The 22,376-nt window shown below is 37.6% G+C and overlaps 2 protein-coding genes across 3 annotated transcripts; one reads left to right on the forward strand and one right to left on the reverse strand.

Annotated features, from left to right (window-relative positions):
• Positions 1–4,498: 4,498 nt before the first annotated feature.
• Positions 4,499–5,916, forward strand: LOC104435593 (transcription factor TCP11). Its single transcript, XM_010048318.3, is given in 2 exon segments — positions 4,499–5,539; positions 5,542–5,916. Coding segments are annotated over 2 exon segments (618 nt in total). The 5' UTR covers positions 4,499–5,035; the 3' UTR covers positions 5,656–5,916.
• A 1,379-nt stretch (positions 5,917–7,295) lies between these two features.
• Positions 7,296–12,803, reverse strand: LOC104435556 (OVARIAN TUMOR DOMAIN-containing deubiquitinating enzyme 12). 2 transcript variants are annotated; one of them, XM_010048310.3, is made up of 11 exons: positions 12,460–12,803; positions 10,892–11,087; positions 10,653–10,810; positions 10,194–10,267; positions 9,630–9,684; positions 9,420–9,494; positions 9,254–9,327; positions 9,103–9,151; positions 8,324–8,408; positions 7,862–7,915; positions 7,296–7,659 (listed from the first exon to the last, which is right to left on the reverse strand). In XM_010048310.3, exons 2-11 carry the CDS (start codon positions 11,079–11,081, stop codon positions 7,604–7,606), a joined length of 870 nt encoding a protein of 289 aa, XP_010046612.1. In that variant the 5' UTR covers positions 11,082–11,087; positions 12,460–12,803; the 3' UTR covers positions 7,296–7,603. The 2 variants fall into 2 exon arrangements, with proteins under 2 accessions (XP_010046612.1, XP_010046586.1); XM_010048284.3 differs by having other exon boundaries at positions 10,892–11,301.
• Between the last annotated feature and the right edge of the window lie 9,573 nt (positions 12,804–22,376).

A 22,376-nucleotide genomic window follows, 5' to 3' on the forward strand; every position in this document is an offset into this window, starting at 1 on the left:
TTCAAATTCGCGGTTAATTTCAATCGCACGTAATTTTAGCATGACCTAACCTACCGGTTAGCTTTTATGAATTTTTGATGCAATTGATCCATGGTCGATTTTCTTTGAGCCACACGTACCTTTTCGACACATTGGCAGCTCTCGATTGTCGTGAAAATCTCAAGGTTTCAAATATATAGGGCGCTAAAACGACAGAAAAATCAGTCTAGTATCAATCGACGAGAATTTTGCAAATTAGTGGAATCACCCACGTTTAGCCACACATCTCAGTCGAACCGACCTATCTCTGATCTCTGTCCAATTTTTAACTGTGTCGTAATGACCCTTGCAGACTAGCATGGTCGAGCAGTTGATTCATGATCGAATTCCCAAGTCTATTGCATTTATATTCCTTAACGGCTTCACCTGATAAGCTAGTTATCTCGTGAGTAGCCATCTTAGAAAAAAGCACTCTAGTCACGTCGATAAAAAGCCCAACTTATCCAATCGAAATCAAAACCTGAAAATCAGGATGTCACAGAAATCATATCCACATTTATCCCACCTCCTCCATGGGATAATTTTATCCTATCTATATCCCCTCTTATATCTGACTTTATCCCATCTTGAGCGAGCACCAAACATAGGATAGGATAAATCATACTCTATCCCAAATTTTATTCTGACTGCCAAACGCAGCCTTATAGTTCTCTTATGGAAATAGTCTTGCGCTAACCGATGGTATCCAGAGTTAAGAGTATAACTTACTTGCTTATATATTTAGGCTTTAATAGCTACAAGCAATTTTAATTAAGGAAAAATTCATGAAAATCCCTAAACTATGTTCATTATAACACATTTGCCTCAAACTTTTTTTGGTAACACTAAAATTCCTAAACCTGTACCCGTGTAACACTTTTACTTCAAGCTTTTTTTGTGACACCAAAATTCCCAAATTTATACCCATGTGACTCATTTATCCCAAATTATTATTTTGTTACATTAAAAACTCCAAACTTGTACTAATGTAACGCATTTACACCGAATTTTAAGGTCATATGGATACAAGTTTTTGGTGTCGCAATTAGAGAAAATATGTCACGTGTGTACAAGTATTGGGTTTAAAAAAAAAAAAAAATTAAATGTGTCACGGTAGGCATAATTTAAGATTTTTGGTGGTTTTTTTTCCTTTTAATTATTTACATACAAATCTTTTCAAATCAATTATTGTGGCACTTGCATTGAAGGTTTTGTCACCATCAAAAGGGGAAGATTATTGAAAAAAAAATCCTAATATATTTAGAAGTTGACAGCAATTCATAATTCTTTACAAGCTTAATATATGCAGCTATTGTTTATACATCAAGCAATATCCCCATAAAATGAACTTAGATGCACGAAGTGAAAAGATTCGAAATAACTGGAAGAACCTTCATGAGCAAATTTAAAGAAATGAGAAGCTTATAAAAAAAAATTAGGTACAAAGGTGAACAATCTAGAGGATTTACACCACTATCACACTTGCAGTACCTAATATGAAGTAGTTGGATATAATTGGGAAGTTTGATATAGCCAAGGGGTCTAACTTTTATCTTAACTACCAAACATAATTTGGCCTTTTCTGGAAGTATTAAAATATCTCATATCACTTGCTTACAGGATTTAGATTCTCTTTACATTCAAGTGGTCTACTTCCACTTATTAACTTAAAGTTTTGGGTAAGTATCAAAGTCGGGTTTTACATCAATTTATTTTTTGTGTGTAGCCCTAATCCAATTTGCCCATGAGATGAGTATCCAAATATACTATATAAATTAAATTTAAATCTCTTGCCTTAAAAAGGTTGGATAGGTACCTTGATGGCCCACGTGTCAATAAGGAAGCAAATCTCTATCTCAATCTGGAAATTACAGCAAGTAAAATACTTCAAAATAAAAGGTAAGTTTGACCTTCTTTGTTAAGTATATCCTCTTTGGTAAGTATATCCTCTACATATCATATCCTTCCCTAGAAGGGTGGATAGGGATATGTTAGGCCATTAAATGGAAAGGAGCTCTGGTGTTCAACTTTCGGAATCAATAAGGAAAAATATCAAATCTCAATATGTAAATGAAGTAATTAATATGCTTTGAATTGTAAAACAACACACTTGGTAAAGTAGAAAAGGTTTCGACCAAAAAAAAAATACAAATGGAAAACAAATATGGCTAATCTCAATTTGTTGTTATTGATTCAACTATAATATCTCCTTATTAGATCTCTTAAATGAAAGCTTTATCGGATTTAAACAAATTTTAAGTTATCACTTCAAATTACTATTGCATCTGCACTAAATTCTTTCAACACAATCTGGTCTTCGGTGGCCTCCCACTGCTTCCTTTTCTTTTGCCATTGTTTTGGCTATTTCTGCTTCTTTAGGCCTACTCCTGCAGTCTTTTTTTGCATTCGGCGTCCTTCCACTCACTCTGACTTGTTGTCTTGTTGAGTGCAAGTTTTGTAGCACCAGATCTTTTGTAATTGTTGGTTAAAGATCTATATATTCTTACCCTTTACCAAAAGAAAAAAAAAACAATTAATACGACCACCCACTCTCCCTCCCTTTCAAGTCTCTCATATATAATGTGTGAGAACTCATGCTTGCATGCATGCGTAATCACATTTTAATTTGTATGCGCGGCACTTTTAAAAATATAATATGATATTTGGTCAATGTGGACTAAATGCATCTAAATTCTGAATCAATTAGGCCTCCAAAGTGTATGACTATCAATAATTAAGATGGTGTCAATCTACATGATAAATGGACAATGCAACATCAACTCGTGCATATGCTTATAAGCCTATGTGAGCAAATGTAGTCTGACTGACAATGGACATTCTCATGGGTAAAAGAAAAAAGTTCAACGCCTGTAGCGATGGTGAGGTTCTGACGAGACCGTCGATGGTACAAAGTTAAATGTTACTTCACCATCACCTCATTTGATAAGTTCACTCTCGATCTCCCTTTCCTTTTCGTTAAGATCAAAACCTATAGTCTACCATTTGCAAACTTGTTAATGTCCCATTTAAGAGCTTCAAAAATCTCTAGAAAAATATGACACTATAAGTATCATAACTTTTGTGGGAAACTTACTAGAGTATCATAATTTCTTTTCAATCACTTGAGTACTATTATTTCCAAAAGAACATTCAGTTAAGTGTCATAATTTTTAATTGATGACTTGTGTGTCATAACTTTTCAAAAACATTTACTTAAGCGCCACAAATCAAACATGATCATTGTACGAAAGTTATTGCACTTGTAACATGCTTAATCTCAATTAACGACTAAGTACGAAAGTTATTGCACTTGTCATTACAATCCATTTACCACAATTTAGGCACATGAAAAATATGTCATTCATAAAATAAAAACTCAAACTAGCAGTTCCAAATTATACACTCATCATCGAACGACATAGAATATCGTAAGATCATGAGAAAACATAAACTAGGAAAAACCAAAAAACTTATTTTAGGTTCTACATTCCACATATCTAGAAACTGAAACATACCCATTGAAATAAATTTCTTATTTTTGAAATCTGAAACCCACCCTATATATCCTAAAACCTGGATTAGACAGATTCCATCTTATCCAGTTTTCAGTTCCAAGTTCTATCCTGAAACCTTGCTGACCCACAACCATCTTATCACGTTTTAGGAAACTTTTCATATAAATGTCTTCCAATTTCTGCATGCTATTCATATAAATGACTTTTCTCAGTCGATTGCTAGATTTTCCTTTGCTGCTCTCTACCATCTTATTTGGAAAACTAGGAATGGCATTTTGTTCTAGGGTGAATCTCTCTTTATGCCTACCATGAAGAGCCACCTCCTTAAAGTTGTGAGGGACAAGGCTATATCATTTAGCCAGGTGGCGGATACTCCAGTGAATAAAAGATCTCAACGCATGTGGGGTCTTGACCCGACTATGTTCGCTTCTTAGCCTTCTGGGTGCTTCGGCCTTTGCTGTTGTTTGGTGTCCTCCTTAGCATACAAGTTCTTCAAGCCTCTTCTTCTGAGGGTTGATGCTGAGAGGGTTGGAGGACCTCGTTGGCCCTTGTTCTTCATCTCCTCTCCTTTTGTTGTTTCTGCTACTTGGCTCGTTGTTGTTGCTATTGCTTGTTCCCTTTTGTTTGGTTGTTGGTGGGTGCTATTTGGCTTCCTTGTTGCTACCTGGGTAGCTTTCGTTCTTTTTTCCCCGGCATCCTTCCACTTGATTTGGCTTGTTGCCTTTTTTAGTGTAAGTTTTTTTTATGCTGATCTTTCGGGTTGTATAATTTGATTATAAGTCAATATACTGTTACCTTACCAAAAAAAAAAAAACTCTCGCCGAAATTTAGTGCTAGAAATAACGAAAGTTAGTCAAAAAATGGAAAGTTATAAGGAAATTAAACCATAAATTCTTGATCATAATAAGAAGTCATACAATTAATTATCAATCATAATGATTGGCGATCTAAATCAACTATACACATATTCCAACATAGATCCTTTTTTTTTTGGTCGAATTCCAACGTAAATCTTACATACCCTAATAATTGTGATAGTATCTAAGCCGTAGATTCGGTTCATGTAAGTATTTTTTCCTAATGTGACGGTAGTATCTAATTTGTAGATACGGTGACGTGGTGGGCGGCGAACCAAGCAGAGTGCCACGTGGGATCAGTGGAGCACGAAAATTTAGGCAGGTGGGGGCCCACAGGAAGCCACTAGAGTGTGGAGCCCACAGGGGCGCTGCGAATACGCTCTATCACTGTAGACCCGAGAAGACCAGAATCCACATGCTCCTTGAACTCAGTAAACTATTGAGACTGAAACAAGCTTTGGTCTCCCCTCTCTCTCTCTCCGACCACAGCGCATAATCAAATTCACCAAAACCCAGAAAGAAAAATCCAAAAGGCAAAGAAAAAAATTTAAAAAAAGAAAAAAAAAAAAAAAGCCATCTTCATCCTTGAGATCTCTGTGACCAGTCAGCAGTCAGTACCCTCCAAAACCCTAAACTTTCCTAACAATGGGCTCCATTGTCTCCCCTCAAGACTTCCCTTCCTCTGACCAGAATTCTCCCCCCAACCTCGCCGCCGCCGCTGTCGAGGCTCCGCCACCGAAGCCCCACCGGCAGGTGGCCCTCTCCCGGAAAAGCACAGCCGCTCCTGCCAGGGACCGGCACACCAAGGTGAACGGCCGGGGGCGCCGGATACGGATCCCGGCGCTCTGCGCGGCCCGGATCTTCCAGCTGACCCGGGAGCTCGGCCACCGCTCCGACGGCGAGACCATCGAGTGGCTCCTCCGCTGTGCCGAGCCCTCCATCATCGCGGCCACCGGCTACGGCAGCATCCCCGCGGACCCCATCACCACCACCGTGGGGGCGCTCCCTCCGTCCTCCACGCCCGCATCAGCCCCGTGCCCGGCCCAGCCGCTGGCGCTGGCTCCCCCGGCGGCCGGCCACGGGGCGTTCCCGATCTCGCCGCCGCCGGACTGCCGGCTGGACCTGAGCCAGCCGAACGGGTTCGACTTCTCGGCGGGGGCTGCGCGACCAACGGGTACCGCCATATGCCCTTCACGGCGCTGCTGCTGCAGCCGACGGCGACGGAGGAGGCGGAGGAGAGGCAGCAGAGGGAGATTCTTGGCTGAGAGAAAGATAAGGTCTTTGAGCTAGTGTCCTTTGGGGGGTTGGTTTTCTGGTAAAGAATATATGACGTGGTATATGTCTCCATCGCACTCAATGTGTATTTCTTCTTCTCTTTCTCATCTTCTTCTTTTGTTTTTTCCATAGTTTATGGAGACAGGGCGCTTAAATTAGAGCATGAAGAAGATGCACAATGTTAGGAGTTGAATCGTTAAATGTATTAATTGAAAAGGAAATTTGAGAAATGTGGGGACCTTCGTTTGATATGCAATTGCGTGACATGGTTTTTGGATTCACAGTGTGTATACGGGGTGTTGACCGCATAGGTCCACGAGAGAGAGTGATTGAGTCAAAAGACACGAAGGAAAAACACGACAGTGAGACTTGAACCGGACCCACGCCCACCGTGGGACCATGTCGTGTTGGGGGACATGAAGGGTTCGAGTGAAACAAATCCAGTGGAGATTCAGGGCGCGTAATTATTGCACGATTTTTTCAGATAAAGCTCGTTTCCTTGGCGAAATGTCGTACCGGAAGAACTTTTTTTTCGATCAAAATCAAATTACATCGGTCGTTCACGGCACCATGCGAGATTCACGAAAAAATTAAAGGATCCCGGGAGAAAAGTTTGATTGTCGCTTGCATTAATTGATGATGCACTTCTACACCCCCCCCAACAGAAAAAAAAAAAAAAAAAAAAACAAATGGACGGCGTGGCCTGAGCTCCTGTGAGAGAAGAGCCGTTTCGACTTTGACCTTGGATTGCAGTGCAGAAACTACTGCATCGGCATCGCTGTTTAGTGGCCGGTTCGGTATCAGATTCAGGACGGTTTCGCCCGGTTGTGCCTCGGTTTCACTTTTTCTCACATTACTATTCATTCGACTTCTTCGATTTCATTTGAGAATTGAGTGATATCCATGAGAGTAAAAGAACGCACCGTAAAGACGAGGACTGGGCACGGTCGATTGACTAGAACATGGTTCAGATATGCATGGAAGGTGATTCTATCTACTTCCATCAAGGCATCTGAGATTATATACTAGCATCGATGCAAACTCGCCCTTCATGGCCAACTCTCCCATTTCGAAACAGTTATTGTTGGGCTTCTCATCATCCCTCCTCATCAATTCTTGCTTTTCACGAGCTGTTCATATGTTTGCAATCGGAACAACAACACATTGCATAATATCAATAGGTAAAACTAGAAGACGGAAACTACGGATTCATTATCCTCACACCATACGGATCTCAGACGTGATGTTCTCTCATCTGCTCTCCCCTTGTGCACCTCTTCACGAACGTGCAAAATAAGAGAATCAGGTTACCCGCCATTAAAGCATGGGAGCATTGAGGATTCTCAACGCCCGTATAAAGAACATTAAGACCAATCAGGAAATCTGACAACGCTTCTTAAAGCTGATCGTGGAAGTACTCGGCATAAATGAAGCATATGGAGGATTCTGAAGCGGCAGATTACAGGACTCGCTACGGATAAGTTTATGCCATAGCCTCCATCTCAACGACTACAGCTCATCTACATGTTCAATACCAATTAGCAATGATTGTTCAACATGTCAAACACGTCATCACAGGCAAATCCGTTTTAGAATCTACGACCGCATATGTTGAGATACACCACCTCTATTTGAACAAAAAAACAGCTGAAAAAACCTCCCATTTCTGAATATCTTATTCTTCTAGAATGTCGGAACAATATACATGTTTGGTTGAATTTTTTCAACATTAGATATGAATGCCACCGGCATGCAAAATGAGAAAAATGCATGCCGATGAGTAAATGAAGGCAGCACAGACCACATTGGAGTTATGAATTTACAATAGAGGAAGATGAAAGTTAGTAAGCTTCATGCCAATTAAACGGAACTCTTGAGAAGCAATTTCAACTGTATTAATGGGGAATGTGCCTCATGCAGGCCAACTCTGGCTGATCCTTAATTCCAATAAGACCACCAACTCTTCTTCTTCCCACGATGTGAGGCAGGCATATCTGAATTTTAATTGGAAAAGGAACCATATCACTTAAATGGTGAAATGATAGAACACACAAAGAGAGTGGGCATAATTTGGAAACTTGGTAAAGTTCTTTGAGATGTTAAGCTATATCAAGATAATTTACAAGTTTATTAAAAAAATCTAGGACCATTAACTTATGAAAACTAAACTGAGCCTCATCTTAAGTTGTAGGCTACCTTGAGGGTAAATTGAGTTGTAATGCACCTCTGCCCAGAAGCTCAGGAATAGGACTGCAAGACAAGAGCAACTTATTAAAACTTGTCCATGATTGTTGGCATAAATCAACAAGTAGGTTATTAAAGTTCATCCTCCAGTGAGTGACATAAAACGCACAAAGGCACATGCACACACGCATATGGACAAAAATGTTTTGAGAAATGATTCTCAAGGATATCATTCTAAGCTTGTATCAATTAGAACAAGACCCACAATGCATCATACACTATTAGGAATATTAAACCATGAAAAGAATACAGACATTTGCGCTAAGATGGACACAGAAGTTGAAATAACTCAAATTTATACCAGGCTTGAAAGAGTAAGTCAACTCGAAGAATCTCTGTCTAAAAGCACGTATGAAAGAATGATTATAAAATTAATAAAGGTGAATTTCTTCCCAGATGAGAGATGCAAATTACCTCGCTTTGGTTTCTGACCATTAGGAAGAATCTCAATGTAACATGTATCCTTGAATGAAGTTATCACAAATATTTTTGCAGCATACTGCAATGAAATATAAAATCAGCATCAGTCATATTGGAAATGAACACATAAAAGTCAGTTATATTAGAATCTTCAGGTCTTAATAGCAAGAGAATTTTACATAATGCAGTACATTTAAGTTTTCAAATTCTTTCCCATTGAATGAAGAATGACTAAAAGAGTGTATTGCCAGCAAAAGCTTCATATCAATCTTGGGGTCCGTCTTCTAAGACAAAGTTGTTCAGACCACAAGTCACTCCAGTTGACCTAGCAGTTTATGTCAAATATAATGACCACAATCTAAATCAAGAAAAACAGACTATTGGAAAAGACCATGTACAAATGACGGAAGATACCGTCAGTTGCTGAAGTCACAGAAATAGATTTATATAAAAAACTCATGCTGATGGTAGTCACCATGTAATGTAAATTATAAAAAATGCATGCAGGCAGTTATCCACAGTTGTGACTGATGCAACTGCAGGATCATGTGCGGTCCCTGTAGGACCCATAGGGAGCACACATGCAAAACATTCCAGTTTCCCCAGTTATGTCAAACGTGCCCTTGAGAAGTATTCGCTCAAGGTGCATACTAGCATAGAATCCAGGCAACACTGCTGAATGCCGACATACTTCTTGAACCAATCAAAAAAAGAAAAAATATAACCAGAATTAAAACTCACAAGATAATGAAAACAACGTGAAAGAGACATACCAAATCTGCAGCAGCCTGCAAAGTGACATGATCACCCCACTCCCCATTGCTGAGTCATTCGTGCAAATAAGAGAATCAAAGACATGTAAATATTCTGATAGCTACCATTGAATGATATACAAGTGCTTAAATAATGAAAATATGAACATACTTGGACATCTTGCACAAGTATTCATCATAGTCCATAGGAACATATCCCTCATAAAGCTCTCGTAGGATCCTGAGCTGAAAAAATGGAAAATGGAAGAAATTCAAAATATAAGTTTCTGATTTGTTCAACATGATTAAAGAGGATTGTTCCAGTCTGAAAAACAAACCTGTCCTACAATTTCTTGCCTTACAGATTCATGTCGCTCAGATGTTTTATGTAATTGATCTGATAATGCACGGAACTGGGAAAAACAATAGATTCAGAAAACTAAGAAATGAGAAGTGCTCGTTCCCATTCTCATCATTGAATAGAAAAATAGGTATAAGTAAATGTACAATCACATAGAGAATATGAAAACAAGTGAAGGAAAACCCACCTGACAATTTCCATCCCCTTCTACCTTATGCTCCACGAAGTCATACAATTGCAATCTAAAATATTGAATATCAGCGCTTGCATAATCATATTCAGTATACAATAGAATTATATTAAAAGAAAACAACATGGTGAATATTTTTAAACTGCCATCACATCCCGGCTGTGTGCTCCCTAGACATCCTTTCCTGATTAAAGCTTTTGAGCTCAATAACTGCTTTTACCAGGCCAAAGTTTAGCAGTGCAAAATTGTGAAGGCGCCTAAATCTTTGGCAGAAAGAACATGAATTGTATGTATTGTCTAGCCCCCCTATGACAGAATTTTCATAACCGTCACCAACAATGGTGACAACTCAGGTAAGCAAAAGGTGAATTAAGTACACAACATCCCGCTTGCTGCTGACATGTCTATCTAATTTGAGATTTTAGTTGAGAGAGAGAGAGAGAGAGAGAGATTTTAGTCAATGGAGGTAGAGAAATGTCTATAGCATATATAACTTTCACAACCCAGACTACAAACAGAAGCATTTTTCATAATCTGACCTCTTATGTTATGAATAAGTACCTTTGGTGCAACCTCTCATAATCTGAAGTCGCTTCATCCATGGAAGGTATCTCCCCATTGATTCTTGGAACATGCTGTATGGTAGGAATTTCAGTTTGACATTTAAATATGCAAGGGGGTCTCCCTTCCATTAATATAAACAGAGGACATTCACATTAAATAAGCTTCTCACAATAAATCTGACTAGAGGCAGCTGGCATATCGTTCACCCCACCTCATGGAAAAGAGGAAAAAAAAAGCAAAAAATTTTACACAATTACACAGAGGGGGAGGAGAGAGAGAGAGAGATTTTAGTTGATAATTTGTCAACAACATGATGGAGAGACTTTAGTTGGTAGAGGAAGGCCTATAGCATCTATAACTTTCACAAGCCACACTGATGACAGAAGCATTTTTCATAATCGAAGATTAAAGAAAAACTAATCTGGGACATCAACCGTTCTAATGAAAAAAACTTACTGGAATAGGAACCATTTGATTCAATGGATCGTCCATCTCGCTGTACTCATAACTATCAACTGGCTGCTGAGAATAACAATACTCTTCTCCATCACCATAGTTAATAGATGAACCAGAAACCCACGCATTATCTGCTTCTCCGTGGTTACAAATATTCCCTGAGCATCCACAGACAGAAATTTCAGACAACCTACCAAGCTGAAATAAGCCATGAAATAGATACATCAATTATCAAGTACCTGACCAATACATTCTCGGTGATGCAGTCTGCCAATTCTGTTGGTCAATAGATGCTCTCGAGTACTCTTCCTCTGCATGTGAATATACAGGTACTTCTCTCATTGCTAATTGTGAAAACTCTTCTTGTAAGGTATGTGCAATGATCTCATCATTTTCCACAGTGCTACACTCTTCCTCATGGTCGCTCATCGGATGCTGTCCATAATAGGTGCCATTAGCATCGTGCTGACTTGTGTAGTATCCCGAATAAACAAGTGGATTATCAAAAAAATCACGACTCCACTTAATGACATCTGATTCTGGCTCGACCATAACTATCTCAATCACAAAACCCCGTAGACGTCCTTAGAGCCAGGAATGGCATTTACAATTTGGCCACGGAACTCTGAATTGCATAATAGAATTATTCCTGCAAAGAACATTAAAGCTCACATCTCAAGCTCTAAAAAATGATAAGGTAACCAAGACAACGAAGACCTTAGCCCAACACCTCATTTCTCTTTCTTCAAAGCAAAAAGGATCATTATGAGTATACTTACAAGACTACAGGAAAAAAGGGATGTCCAAGGACAACTAGCAGTCTTAGGAGCAATCTTTTGCCGGAATTCCCTAAACAGAAGGCTATCCAATTTGCCGCCTCTCAATGCAATTGGGTATGCACAGAAAGAAAGCTTTACAGATTATGCCACCGACAGGGCCAAATAGATTGGCTCATAAGCGTTACACAATCTCGTTCACGAAATGAGGTCTACCACTTGTGATTCAACACACCACTTTTGTCCGCAATCTGCTGCCTAGAGATGCTATCTTACAACACGGGCATGTAATTGCTGCACCCAAAAGCGACTCCCCCAGCGGAATCTTTTTGTCCATATTTAATCAAATGTTTGTTCAGTTAGAGATAGCGCGATGAAGTAACTACCAGAAACGGCGAAATCATACTTAATCAATGACAATAAATGGAGAAAATAACAACTTTCCTCTTCAGGCTCCTTATCTTTGATTTCTACCACATGAATAAACAGAGTCATATTCGCATGATATATTTAAAATAAAAAATTCCTTATTGCAAAGAACTCATCGGTAAAATCCCGCATCTCCATAACTGGAAGAGAGGACCGGATCACATTTGCGTTACCGAATCGCTTTACCAAACCAGAATCGTGCTGAAAAAATCCATTTACCTTCATTATTGCTAACTTAATCGAACTTAAACTATCCAACACCAATCCATTTTTCAGCAAGTAATCAACAAACCGGCAAATTCGCAACAAAAATTCCATATTGCAAAGAACTCATCAGCAAAAATTCCGCCTCCCCGTAACCAGAAGAGAGGACCGGAATCGCATTCACATTTTAACACGTCCCGATTCCTCTCTCCCACCGAATTGCTTTACCAAAGCAGAATCCACATACCTCCATAATTGCTAACTCAATCGCACTGAACTAATCCAACACTCAATCCCTCTTCGGCAACCAATCGCCAATCGATCCGCACAATAATCCCGCCTCTAAACCAATCAATCGCATAAAATAACCGCGACGGGCAATCAGATTAAGAACTCACCCGATCAGCGCCGACTCGATGCTCATACAAGCAAAAAGGAAGGCTCCAGCTCGTGCAAACAGATCGAACCGAACCGAACCGAAGGCTTCCTTCACAAGACACTGCACGCCGCGCCGCCGCGCGAAACCGATGAATCAGTGACCCGCCGATCGACTGAAGACGAGATCGAAGCAGAAATAGCGACTCGAAGAGACGACGACGACGACGGAGGAGGAGGAGACAATAACGACGACGACGACGACTGATAGTGCAGAGAGAGAGAGAGAGAAAAAAAATGGAGCGAGCGAGAGAGGGAGAGAGAGGGAGAGGGAGAGCGAGAGCGAGCGTTACTCCACGCGTTTTTTATACAGTTGGCGCGGGGGGTGGGGCGTTGAACGCCGAGCAAGTTTTCTCTCTCTCTCTCTCTCTCTCTCTCACTCTCTCTGTACTCTGCGGGGAAGGCAGAGGGGAATCTCGTACGGACGCGGGACGCCCGCTGGCCGTTGGATGGAGCCGCTCGCGGCAATTAAGCGTCGATTTAAGCGCCAAAGTCTCTTGAAGTTGAGTGCCGGCGTGCCGCTCTCCCACTTCCGTTTTTCCTCTTGTTTCTTACTTTAATTTATTTCGCTCTCCGTTTGAATTTACCGGGTTTTGGAGGATGATCAACGGTCCCCATTCGTTCTCGGCAGACGGACGGTCCTGATTTTGGGTTTCTTGATCGAGCAAGTTTCTTGAGATTGATTGCGATCGTTATCGCTATGAAATTTATTACATTAATTGTCGAGATTGATTCTTTTTCCTTCGACATGTTCTATCTTAACTCTCACCTTTTATCTTTATCTCATTTTAGACTGTAAGAGTTGAATCTCATACATGAAATTAAGAGTGCACTTGATAACTATTTTGTTCTCGATAATAATTTTTTATTATAAATGATTTTTTCCGATTCTATTCCCGAGAATAATTTCTAAACAAAAGAACACGATTGATAACTGTGCAAAATTTCTATTCTCAGGATAGAAATGCGTTTGATAGGATTCTTAAATTTTTTTGTTTCTTTTAATTATTAAATAATTTTATTATATTTTTCTCTTTTTCATTTTTCTTTTTCTCTTCTTCTTCCTCATTCTTTATAGCCGGTCACCAACCACAGACAAGCTAGGCGAGGTCTGGCGAAGGCTCACTTGGCCCAAGCAAGCCTCGACCTCACCCAGGCTGCACAAGGTAAAGAATTAAACTTCTCACCTCTCCCTTTTCATGTGCGACAACCAATGATTTTGAGATTTATTCAATTTATGATATATGCTGCTTTGCTTGAATGAGCTAAATATACATATATACATCTAAATGGTCATATCATGTGATATATACCGCACGCGTGCAATTATTTGTTTATTCATTTTGAATGGATGGAAGGCCGGCGACGGTTTCGCATTTGATTAATATTTGAATATTACGTTTTCTACTATGATGGCCACTGTTGGCGTACGGACTGTTGACTAACCCGCCGGTATTTTTGACTTATTGGACCATTTTCTTGTGAAGTCCAGCATAAAATTATTTGACTTCTATTAGTGATGCGAACGATGTATGAGTATGCCGGATTGAAAATACATGGTGGGATGGGGAATTTACAAATTTGGACAAGGAATCGCAATCATGCACTCTGGACGTCTCTATGACGTGAGACACAAATTATATCAGAAAATTCAACTCAAAAACTTTAGTTAATATATAAAAGGCATATAAAACCAATTGCCAAGCGATGTGGAGCATTTGGACACCCTCTTTCATGTGCAAGCCAAATTAGGAGCAGTGTGTATAAATTGATTAATGGAGATAGATACACAAGCGAAAAGAAGCGGCACCTAGCGCCAATACTATGTTAGAAAATCTTTCCAAAAAATTTAAAGGAACCACATATGTATAAAAGCATACTATATATATGTCAAGCGATACGAATAATTATTTTTATGAAAATATATTCCAAAAACCATTCATTTTTAATGAAATAGTCAACTTGCTTGAAGTAAAATTGATCACGGAAATTGCTTTCCAACTTTTCTATAGTTAAATGATGGAAAACTAATTGATATATAGAAAATGTCAGCAAGCAAAGATTGGGGGAAAATGACTTTCCATTTTGGCAAGAGGGAAATAAATTTCTCTAAAACCAACAAATAATTGAAATTTAACCCATTTTTTCTTAAAATAATTTTCATAGGATTTTTTTTTCTTTATGTTGAAGTTTTTAGTGAGACAACGACAAGAGAAATTTCAACAAACTAGCTAGGGGTGAGCATAAAATCTTGGATCGGTATTCAAGTTCTATAATATGTATGATAGGTTCTAGATTTTTGAAAATGGGGAACTTATTCTAATTGGTAGGTTTTAGTTGGAATCGGGAACTTGGAATCTAGAACAATTTTTTGTATTTTTCTTATTTTATGTTTTCGCATGATCTTACTAGATTCCATAACATCTAATAATGAGTATAATGTGAAAATACTAATCTAAGCTTTTATTTTTGGTAATATTTATGATTAAGACTTTTACTTTGTTAATATTTCATAATTTTTACATGTCTAAATATAAGTTGTGATAATTTGATTAAAATAAATTTTGGTCATTAGAGGTAACGATTCAGTACGGGTAGAATCTGAATAAACTCTAGACCCGTGATATGGTAGGTTTGAAGCTCTTGATGTACAAAAATTAAAAAACTCATTCCAAAAGATAGATTTCAAGTTTTAAGTAAAATCTAAAATTTGAATGAAACTTGAAATGGCTCACTCATAAAACTAATTATAAATCCTGCTTTTTTTACATATCCTCTAAAACGAAAATCTGGATGCGCCTTATTAAATGAAAAAAAAAAAACAAACTTGCAATAGTAAATTATACGCGTTGATTAAAATATAATAGACTATAGAGACAACGCGGGATGCACAAATTGGGTAGGATTTAACGTTTTCCCAAAATCGCGCATGCTTAGGCGCCGCCCATTTTGCGTGCATCGTCGGCCTTCCATCCGTTCAATGGTGGCGTGGAAAACTGCGTCAAATGAGTCAAAATATTAGGCAGCAGCACTCGTTTTTTTCCTATGTGCGCATTTAATGTGGGCCGTCGGATCTGACTTGACAAATAAGGTTTCCGCATGGATTCCACGGATGCGCGATGTGACTTGGACGCCAAAAGGGGGCAATCGCGTCATTTCGCGGGTAGGGAATTTAATTAGATATAAAAATAGGATTATTTTATTTTTCATTTTTTTTTAAATTTTCCGTCAACTTCGTGGATAAGTCACCCCCATAGTGCGACTGTGCGACTTGTCCCCACTCACCTTACTCAAGAAGTGGTATTTAATTAATACCATTGGACAAGGACTAGATCGCTCGATGGATATGAATTTTTATATAGGAGCGAGCTTATTGCATAAGGTGGTATGTACTATCTGGGACCGAGCTTATTGCATAAGGTGGTATGTACTATCTGGGAAAGGACCATCCCCCCTTGGGCACAACCTAAATATTTAAAAATAATTATTGACTAATCTAATAAAAGTTTTTGAAGATTTGATTCTCTATAATTTGTTCACATGCATTGTCGCAAAAATAGAGATTCATCACATTTTAGTGTCTTAAATAATGATGATAGAGTGCCGTTTCGATTGGAGTTATTTTAAGCACTTGAATGTACTCTCCTCACCAATTTCAAAAATGGGAAACCATGTTAAATTAATGAAATCATTTTTTTGGGATGAGATTAACTTTTTTTTTCCTTAATTGGGGATTTTTTTTTTAATCAATCCTACTCTATGCCTACTCTACCCTCACCCTCAGACTTACTTACTCGTCCCCACCCCATCCCCCTGAGAAGGTAGGGATTTGAACTCCTCACATTTCCCTTCCATGTTTGAAGGGTGGCCACTGGGGCGAATCCTAATCGTTAATTGGGGATTGAAAGAGGAAGTTTTTGTCGGTTCGTTAGTGCTCACCCAATACCACTTAGACATGCCTATTTTTTTTTTTTTAAGAATTATACTTTTCGTCTGTGTACTTCCACGCACTTTCAAATGAAGTCATTGTATTTATAATTTGCTTATAAAACCTTTCAACTTTCACTAATTTTCTAATCAAATTCCTTCAACATCAAATTTGTTCGAATTTAGCTAATGTGACTGTTGGGCAATGCTAGTGTATGACGCGAATAAAATATGCATTACCCATGTATACATAGGTAGAAAAATTTAGCCGATGTATATAATATGGAGACATGAATGTGGATGTCTATGTTACACAAATTTTATCCACTTCTCATTGCAATGTCGTATTATGGTCTATTATTCATCTTCGCATTAGTTATCCTTATACACCTCCACCAAAATTTAAAATATTACTTCAAATTTAAAAAATATTTAAAATATCACTTTGAAATTTGTACGTCATGAAAATCTCAATTGTTAAGCTTTAACCCTTAGCAATTATAAAAGATTCTACATGTTTAAAATTGAATATTTTGAAAAGTTTCGAATGTTTCTATGGAATATAAAGTTAAACCAAAAGTGCCTTTATATGTACAATACCAAATAGCAATTAAAAGTACAAGTCACCCCAAATCATGTCAAAGGAAAAAAGGTTTTACTTTAGAGAACTCTTGATGCATAAGAAAGGATCCTTTTCCAGTCCAATCATCACGCAATGCGATTTGCTTGGCAACCGAGAAAGATGGTTTAGTACGGATCAAACTAGTTTTCTCCTTTTCCTTGATGGACGGCTGGCCCAGCATTTTATTCTTGTCTCCACTTTTTCCAATCTAAGAAAAGAGGACAAGAAGGGTTGACGTCACTTTTGCCTTATCTCTACCGCTTGGATTCAGGTACAAAAACAACGATCCAATAATTGATTTTCTTGTAAAGAGAGAGTTTATGATAAATTTATCTCAAGTATATCTAATTAAGATTTTTAGTAACCTAAAAATTAGTTTGAGATAAATTTGTTATAAGTGTATCAATCTAAGATTTCTTGTGGTATTAACCTAAGATAAAATGAATATATCACCTCTATAAATGCATTCAAATGTTCATAGACCAATGTTTGATTTTTTTATCTCAATTGTACCTACACTATTAATAAAGGCTCTTTTCATTTCATGGAATGGGAATGATTTGAAAATATATTTCTAAAAATAATTGCTTATATTGTTTGAAATTATTTATCAATAAAAGATGTTTGTTATTGACAACAAGTTTTCATGAATTAGTGTTGTGGACTTTTACATGTTGTTGAAAATGATCAGTCAATAGAATATCATTTACAGGTAAAGAAAATACGCATGCATAAAGTTAGGAAAATGGATTTTCCCAACCTGAAAATAAGAAAGCATTTTTTAAAAAAAAATTATTAGAAAGGTTGTTCCTTATTACGAAGTTTTCTCTAAATCAAACACACGTTGAGTTATTGTCACATCCAAAGAGATAAATAAGGTGTACAATCATGGTAGCCCTAACCATTAGGGGTAAAAAAACAGAGCACAGAAAAGATGAGACTTTATTGGTCACTGACCAGTGACCATCACCCTACAATCGAGATTCCCCATTGACAAACCAGTACTCGACAAGGATGAGTGTGCCATAAGTTCAACCGTTGCTGCCATAAGAGCAAACTCTATTATTCATCGTGATTATCAGACATTTAACCCGTATTACTCGAGATACTAAGATCGCTATACTAAACATATTAACAAAGTGATGTAGCAGATTTTGATTATACGAACAACCGAGCCAAATAATTTAAATAGCTTTTAAATTAATTGAATATAATAATTTCAATATCTCTAATATTTCTAATTAAGCTTTTGTGTGTGTGGAAGTGTTTTGAGTGACAAAAGGAAATTATGATAGATTACCGTAACTATTAAGGCATAAAAGACACATCACCAACCGATGATAAATATGAAGATAAACAAATTTACTACCAAGACTTAAAGGATAAGCCACTTGCCAAAGATAGTGGATTTTGGGATAAGAGAAGTTCGCTATCAAGGCTTATCAATCGAAGATAAAAGGACTTTTTAGATCACCATTAAGGAAGAATCCACCAACCAAGGATAAATAATTGGGAATAGAATTTCGCTCACTTGAGCAGATTCAAGTCTACTATCTTACAAATGATATTACACCTCTATTTATAAAAGTGATTACTAATTAAATAAAAGACTCTTGGAATTACCAAAAATCAGAAAAGAAGAATTAGAAGAAGAAGAATATAAGAGATCTTGATTCACCACCACCGAGAAATAATCCACCAACTCATGATTAAAAATCCAGGATAGAATTTTCTCACTTGAGGAAAATCTCATATCTATCATATTCAAGCATACTTCTTACAAATGAGATTATACATCTATTTATATAGAGTGATTACTAAAAAAAAAAAACACTCTTAGAACTATAAGAAATCGAATTGACTCATGAAGATTTATCTAATTAAGACTCTTGAAAGTAAGACCATGATAAAGATTCATAAAACCTAGGATTAAGACTTTTAATACCCATGAAACGATGCATTTGACTAAGACTAGGTTCATCGTAGAAAAGATAAGGCTCTTTAAATTCACCCACTAATCTTGGAAGCCGAATAGTTATATTAGAAGATCAACCAACAACGATGGAATCTAATCGAAACAGCCTCTTGTTGTTAGGTAGTCAATTAGTAGCTTCAGAGTCATTAGCAAGCTTGTAAATTAATAACCACCGTTTGCCCTAGTGGTCACCCTTCCAACATAGCTTTTAGGAGGTCAAAGTTTATTTTAGCAAACTTGTAAAAAGTTTGAATAATTAGGTAGTCGATAAATTAATAACTAGGTAGTCAATTGACAATCATAAAATCGACAACTTCCATGTAAAATCGATTCTTCAAAGTAGGACCCATTGAACCAAGTTGTGATTGAAATTTTCCTTTGCCTGCATGAATAACGATTTGGCTAGATCAGTCGATGAAATCTGAGATGGACTGGAAAATCATTCCATCTATCTTGATGCTCCCACATCCGTAACCGATGCCAACTCTTTCCCTCTTCCTCTCCCTCTTCCTTCATAAAGACAAAAAGACATTGAAACTTGCATCGCAAACATCCATATTAGGTTCTTCCATTTACTAAACAAGGTCATTTATACATGTAAATGTAATATCTTCTGGATAGTTTGGCGAGTATGCGTAACTGACATTTTGTGCCCTACATGCAATTACATTCTTCTTTAGATTAAAAGTTGGGGAAAAAATCTATGCACAACATAACGCATGGGAGAGGCCCAATAAAGATTAAGGATCCATTTGTTGTTTCACTAAAAAATTCATGATATATGAAAATATTTTCCATAATGATGATTTTATAGAAAGATGATCAATTCTCATTTGTTTGGTTGGTTTTATAGAAGGTGTTTCTTCTTGCTAAAATGGGAAGTCATTTTCTCACAATCTAAATTTGTTGTTTTCAATTCATAGAAAGCGCCTTCCATATATCAATTAGTTTTTTGTCATCCAAACACTGGATAGTTGAAATACAATTTCCTGAAAAAAAAAAAATTCCTTCAAACAAATGGACTGTAAGTTATATTTGTTTCACTAAAAATGAAAGATTTAGAAACTATTTGATAAATGAAGAACGGATAATTTTTTCATCATCCACGAAAGTGTTTAGACATAATTTTATTCTCAATACTGAATTATTTTTTACTAGCTAATTATTTCAAGCGATCATTTTTAAGAAAATATTTATCGAATCATTAATCTTTTATAGAGAGAATAAAATTAATGGCATAAAAAAATGGAGAAAGATAGCTACCTAATATATACTACGTAGGACTTCCACCCTCTTTCCCACTCACGTATCCGTCTGTTTCGTAATAGTGCACGTCATCTCTCTCTCTCTCTGTGATTATGCTATCCACGCAAGACCAATGAATGATGATGAAAACTGGATCGTCGTCATATCTCATTCATCGTGGTTTATCTACGTGTGGGCATACATGAATAGTATAGATCGTCGCCATAGCTCATCCATCGTGGCTAAACTAGATGTGACCATGAGTAAATGGTAGTGATTATCGATATAATGGTAGAGAGAGAGAGAGATGTAATTGGCGGAGGTGGTGTTGCATTGTTGGCAACATTATTTTGAATGTAATGTCCTCAATAATGACGATGGCAACAGCAATAGCGATGATCCACGCAATAGAGGAAGCAAAAATCGGCAATAGCGATGATCCACGCAAAGAGGAAGCAAAGGTTGTTGCGAGGGTTCTTCAATCACAAATGAGATAGAGAGGAGGAGGAGGAGGAGGAGGGGGGGGTCTTGGTATCCTTATTTAAAAAAAAGGAAAATTAATTTTTATTGTACATATGCCGACTCAATTTTAAACTTTTCAATTAGACCGATTTAGTTTTAAATCTTTTGATAATTTATCAATAAAGAAAATGAGTGAAGTATCAATCTAGAGATAGATGGTCAAAGAATTGCGCAACTTTTGGCCTAAAAGCTCGTTCAAATACCATAACATCCTATAGTTGAATTGTTTACATAGGTTGAGTTTTATAGCTAAAGTAAACCGAGAAGGATTGGTAACTATTTTTCTGCAAAGCCATTCTCAATGCTTGTTAAACCAATTTCAATCGGGATGAAATCCAATCATTCGATTGACCTATCATATGTTATATTGACTGGATATTTATGTTAACAAATTCACCCAATTTTCAACATCACTCTTCTGCTCGCGGCAGAATAGGAAAATGCCGGTACAATGCTGAGGCGTGCGAGCCCTACACATTTGGATTGGTTTCCCGGAAATCATAAAAACCAATGAGTTATATGTACTGTGCTTGCATGTGCATGCACCTGATGCATATAAGAGCCAGAAGAAGGCTACTTTTTTGAAATAGTGGGAGACTAGATGTCAAGATCAGCATCCAATATCCATGGTGCAAGCAATTGTCATTTCCTTCATGTCTGTTCCATAAGTGTCCTTCACGACTCTTTCATCACATGATTCTCGACGTCGCGTGGGAAAATTACAATTGACGATTTGATCTCTAATCAACCGAATTGTTAGTATAAGAGGCCAGAACGATCTGCAATTCAAACCTAACTCCTGATCTTAGGCCCTAATTTCTTCATTTGAGAGGGAATTTATAAGTTTTTTATTCCTTAACTACCAACAGGACTAAAGAATTTATTTATGCTATATAAGCTTTAAGACCCACGAAAGGGTACGGAAGCTGTGTTTTATAGGCCACTCTTGAGCATTTTAAATGGCCAAGCCTGCCCAAGCTATGCGTCATCCACACAAGCAACGCTCGTTTTCTGATTTGGACCGAAAGCGATATGGCGAAAAAATTGAAGGCGCGCGCGGGTGACGAGCTGGAAACCACGCATGGTTTCATTAAAAAAATGACACTATAAAGCCCATTGCCGAATGCCATTTTTTTTTTGTAATGAGAACCCAGAGGCACGAGTTCAGAGATTCCGGCTACTTGAAACTTATAAATGGATTCGACTCACTATGTTGGCCCGCGAAATTTAGTATGACCCATTCAAATAATTTTTAACTATTAAAAATCCATTTTAACAGGTCTACCTGAAAAGCCATAGAACATTTTTCAAGTTTCATGAATTCTTTTTTCTTTTTTTTTGGTGAAAGGTAATCATATTAAGCTATAACCAATATTTACAACAAAAATGGTACCAAAACATACACTCATAATAAACAGAGGCATAATGAGTGGAAGCGTGCCGAAAGAAGAAGAAAAGGAAAGCCAACAAAGCACAAAACGTGGATAAGCCGCACAACTATGGCCACATCCAAAAGATGGACCAAACAAAAGAAGGTGACCAGCTGACCAAACAATGGCAACTCAAGCCAAAACCAAACAAAACGTCAT

This window comes from Eucalyptus grandis, chromosome 1 (assembly GCF_016545825.1).
Source record: "Eucalyptus grandis isolate ANBG69807.140 chromosome 1, ASM1654582v1, whole genome shotgun sequence".
Lineage (NCBI taxonomy): Eukaryota > Viridiplantae > Streptophyta > Magnoliopsida > Myrtales > Myrtaceae > Eucalyptus > Eucalyptus grandis.

Coding starts and splice junctions, on each gene's coding strand:
- LOC104435556 (XM_010048284.3), bottom strand. CDS start 11,204: ATGGTCGAGCCAGAATCAGATGTCATTAAGTGGAGTCGTGATTTTTTT. Junction 10,268..10,652: donor ATCAAATGGTTCCTATTCCA/GTAAGTTTTTTT, acceptor CCTACCATACAG/CATGTTCCAAGAATCAATGG. Junction 7,916..8,323: donor TGGTCAGAAACCAAAGCGAG/GTAATTTGCATC, acceptor CTTGTCTTGCAG/TCCTATTCCTGAGCTTCTGG.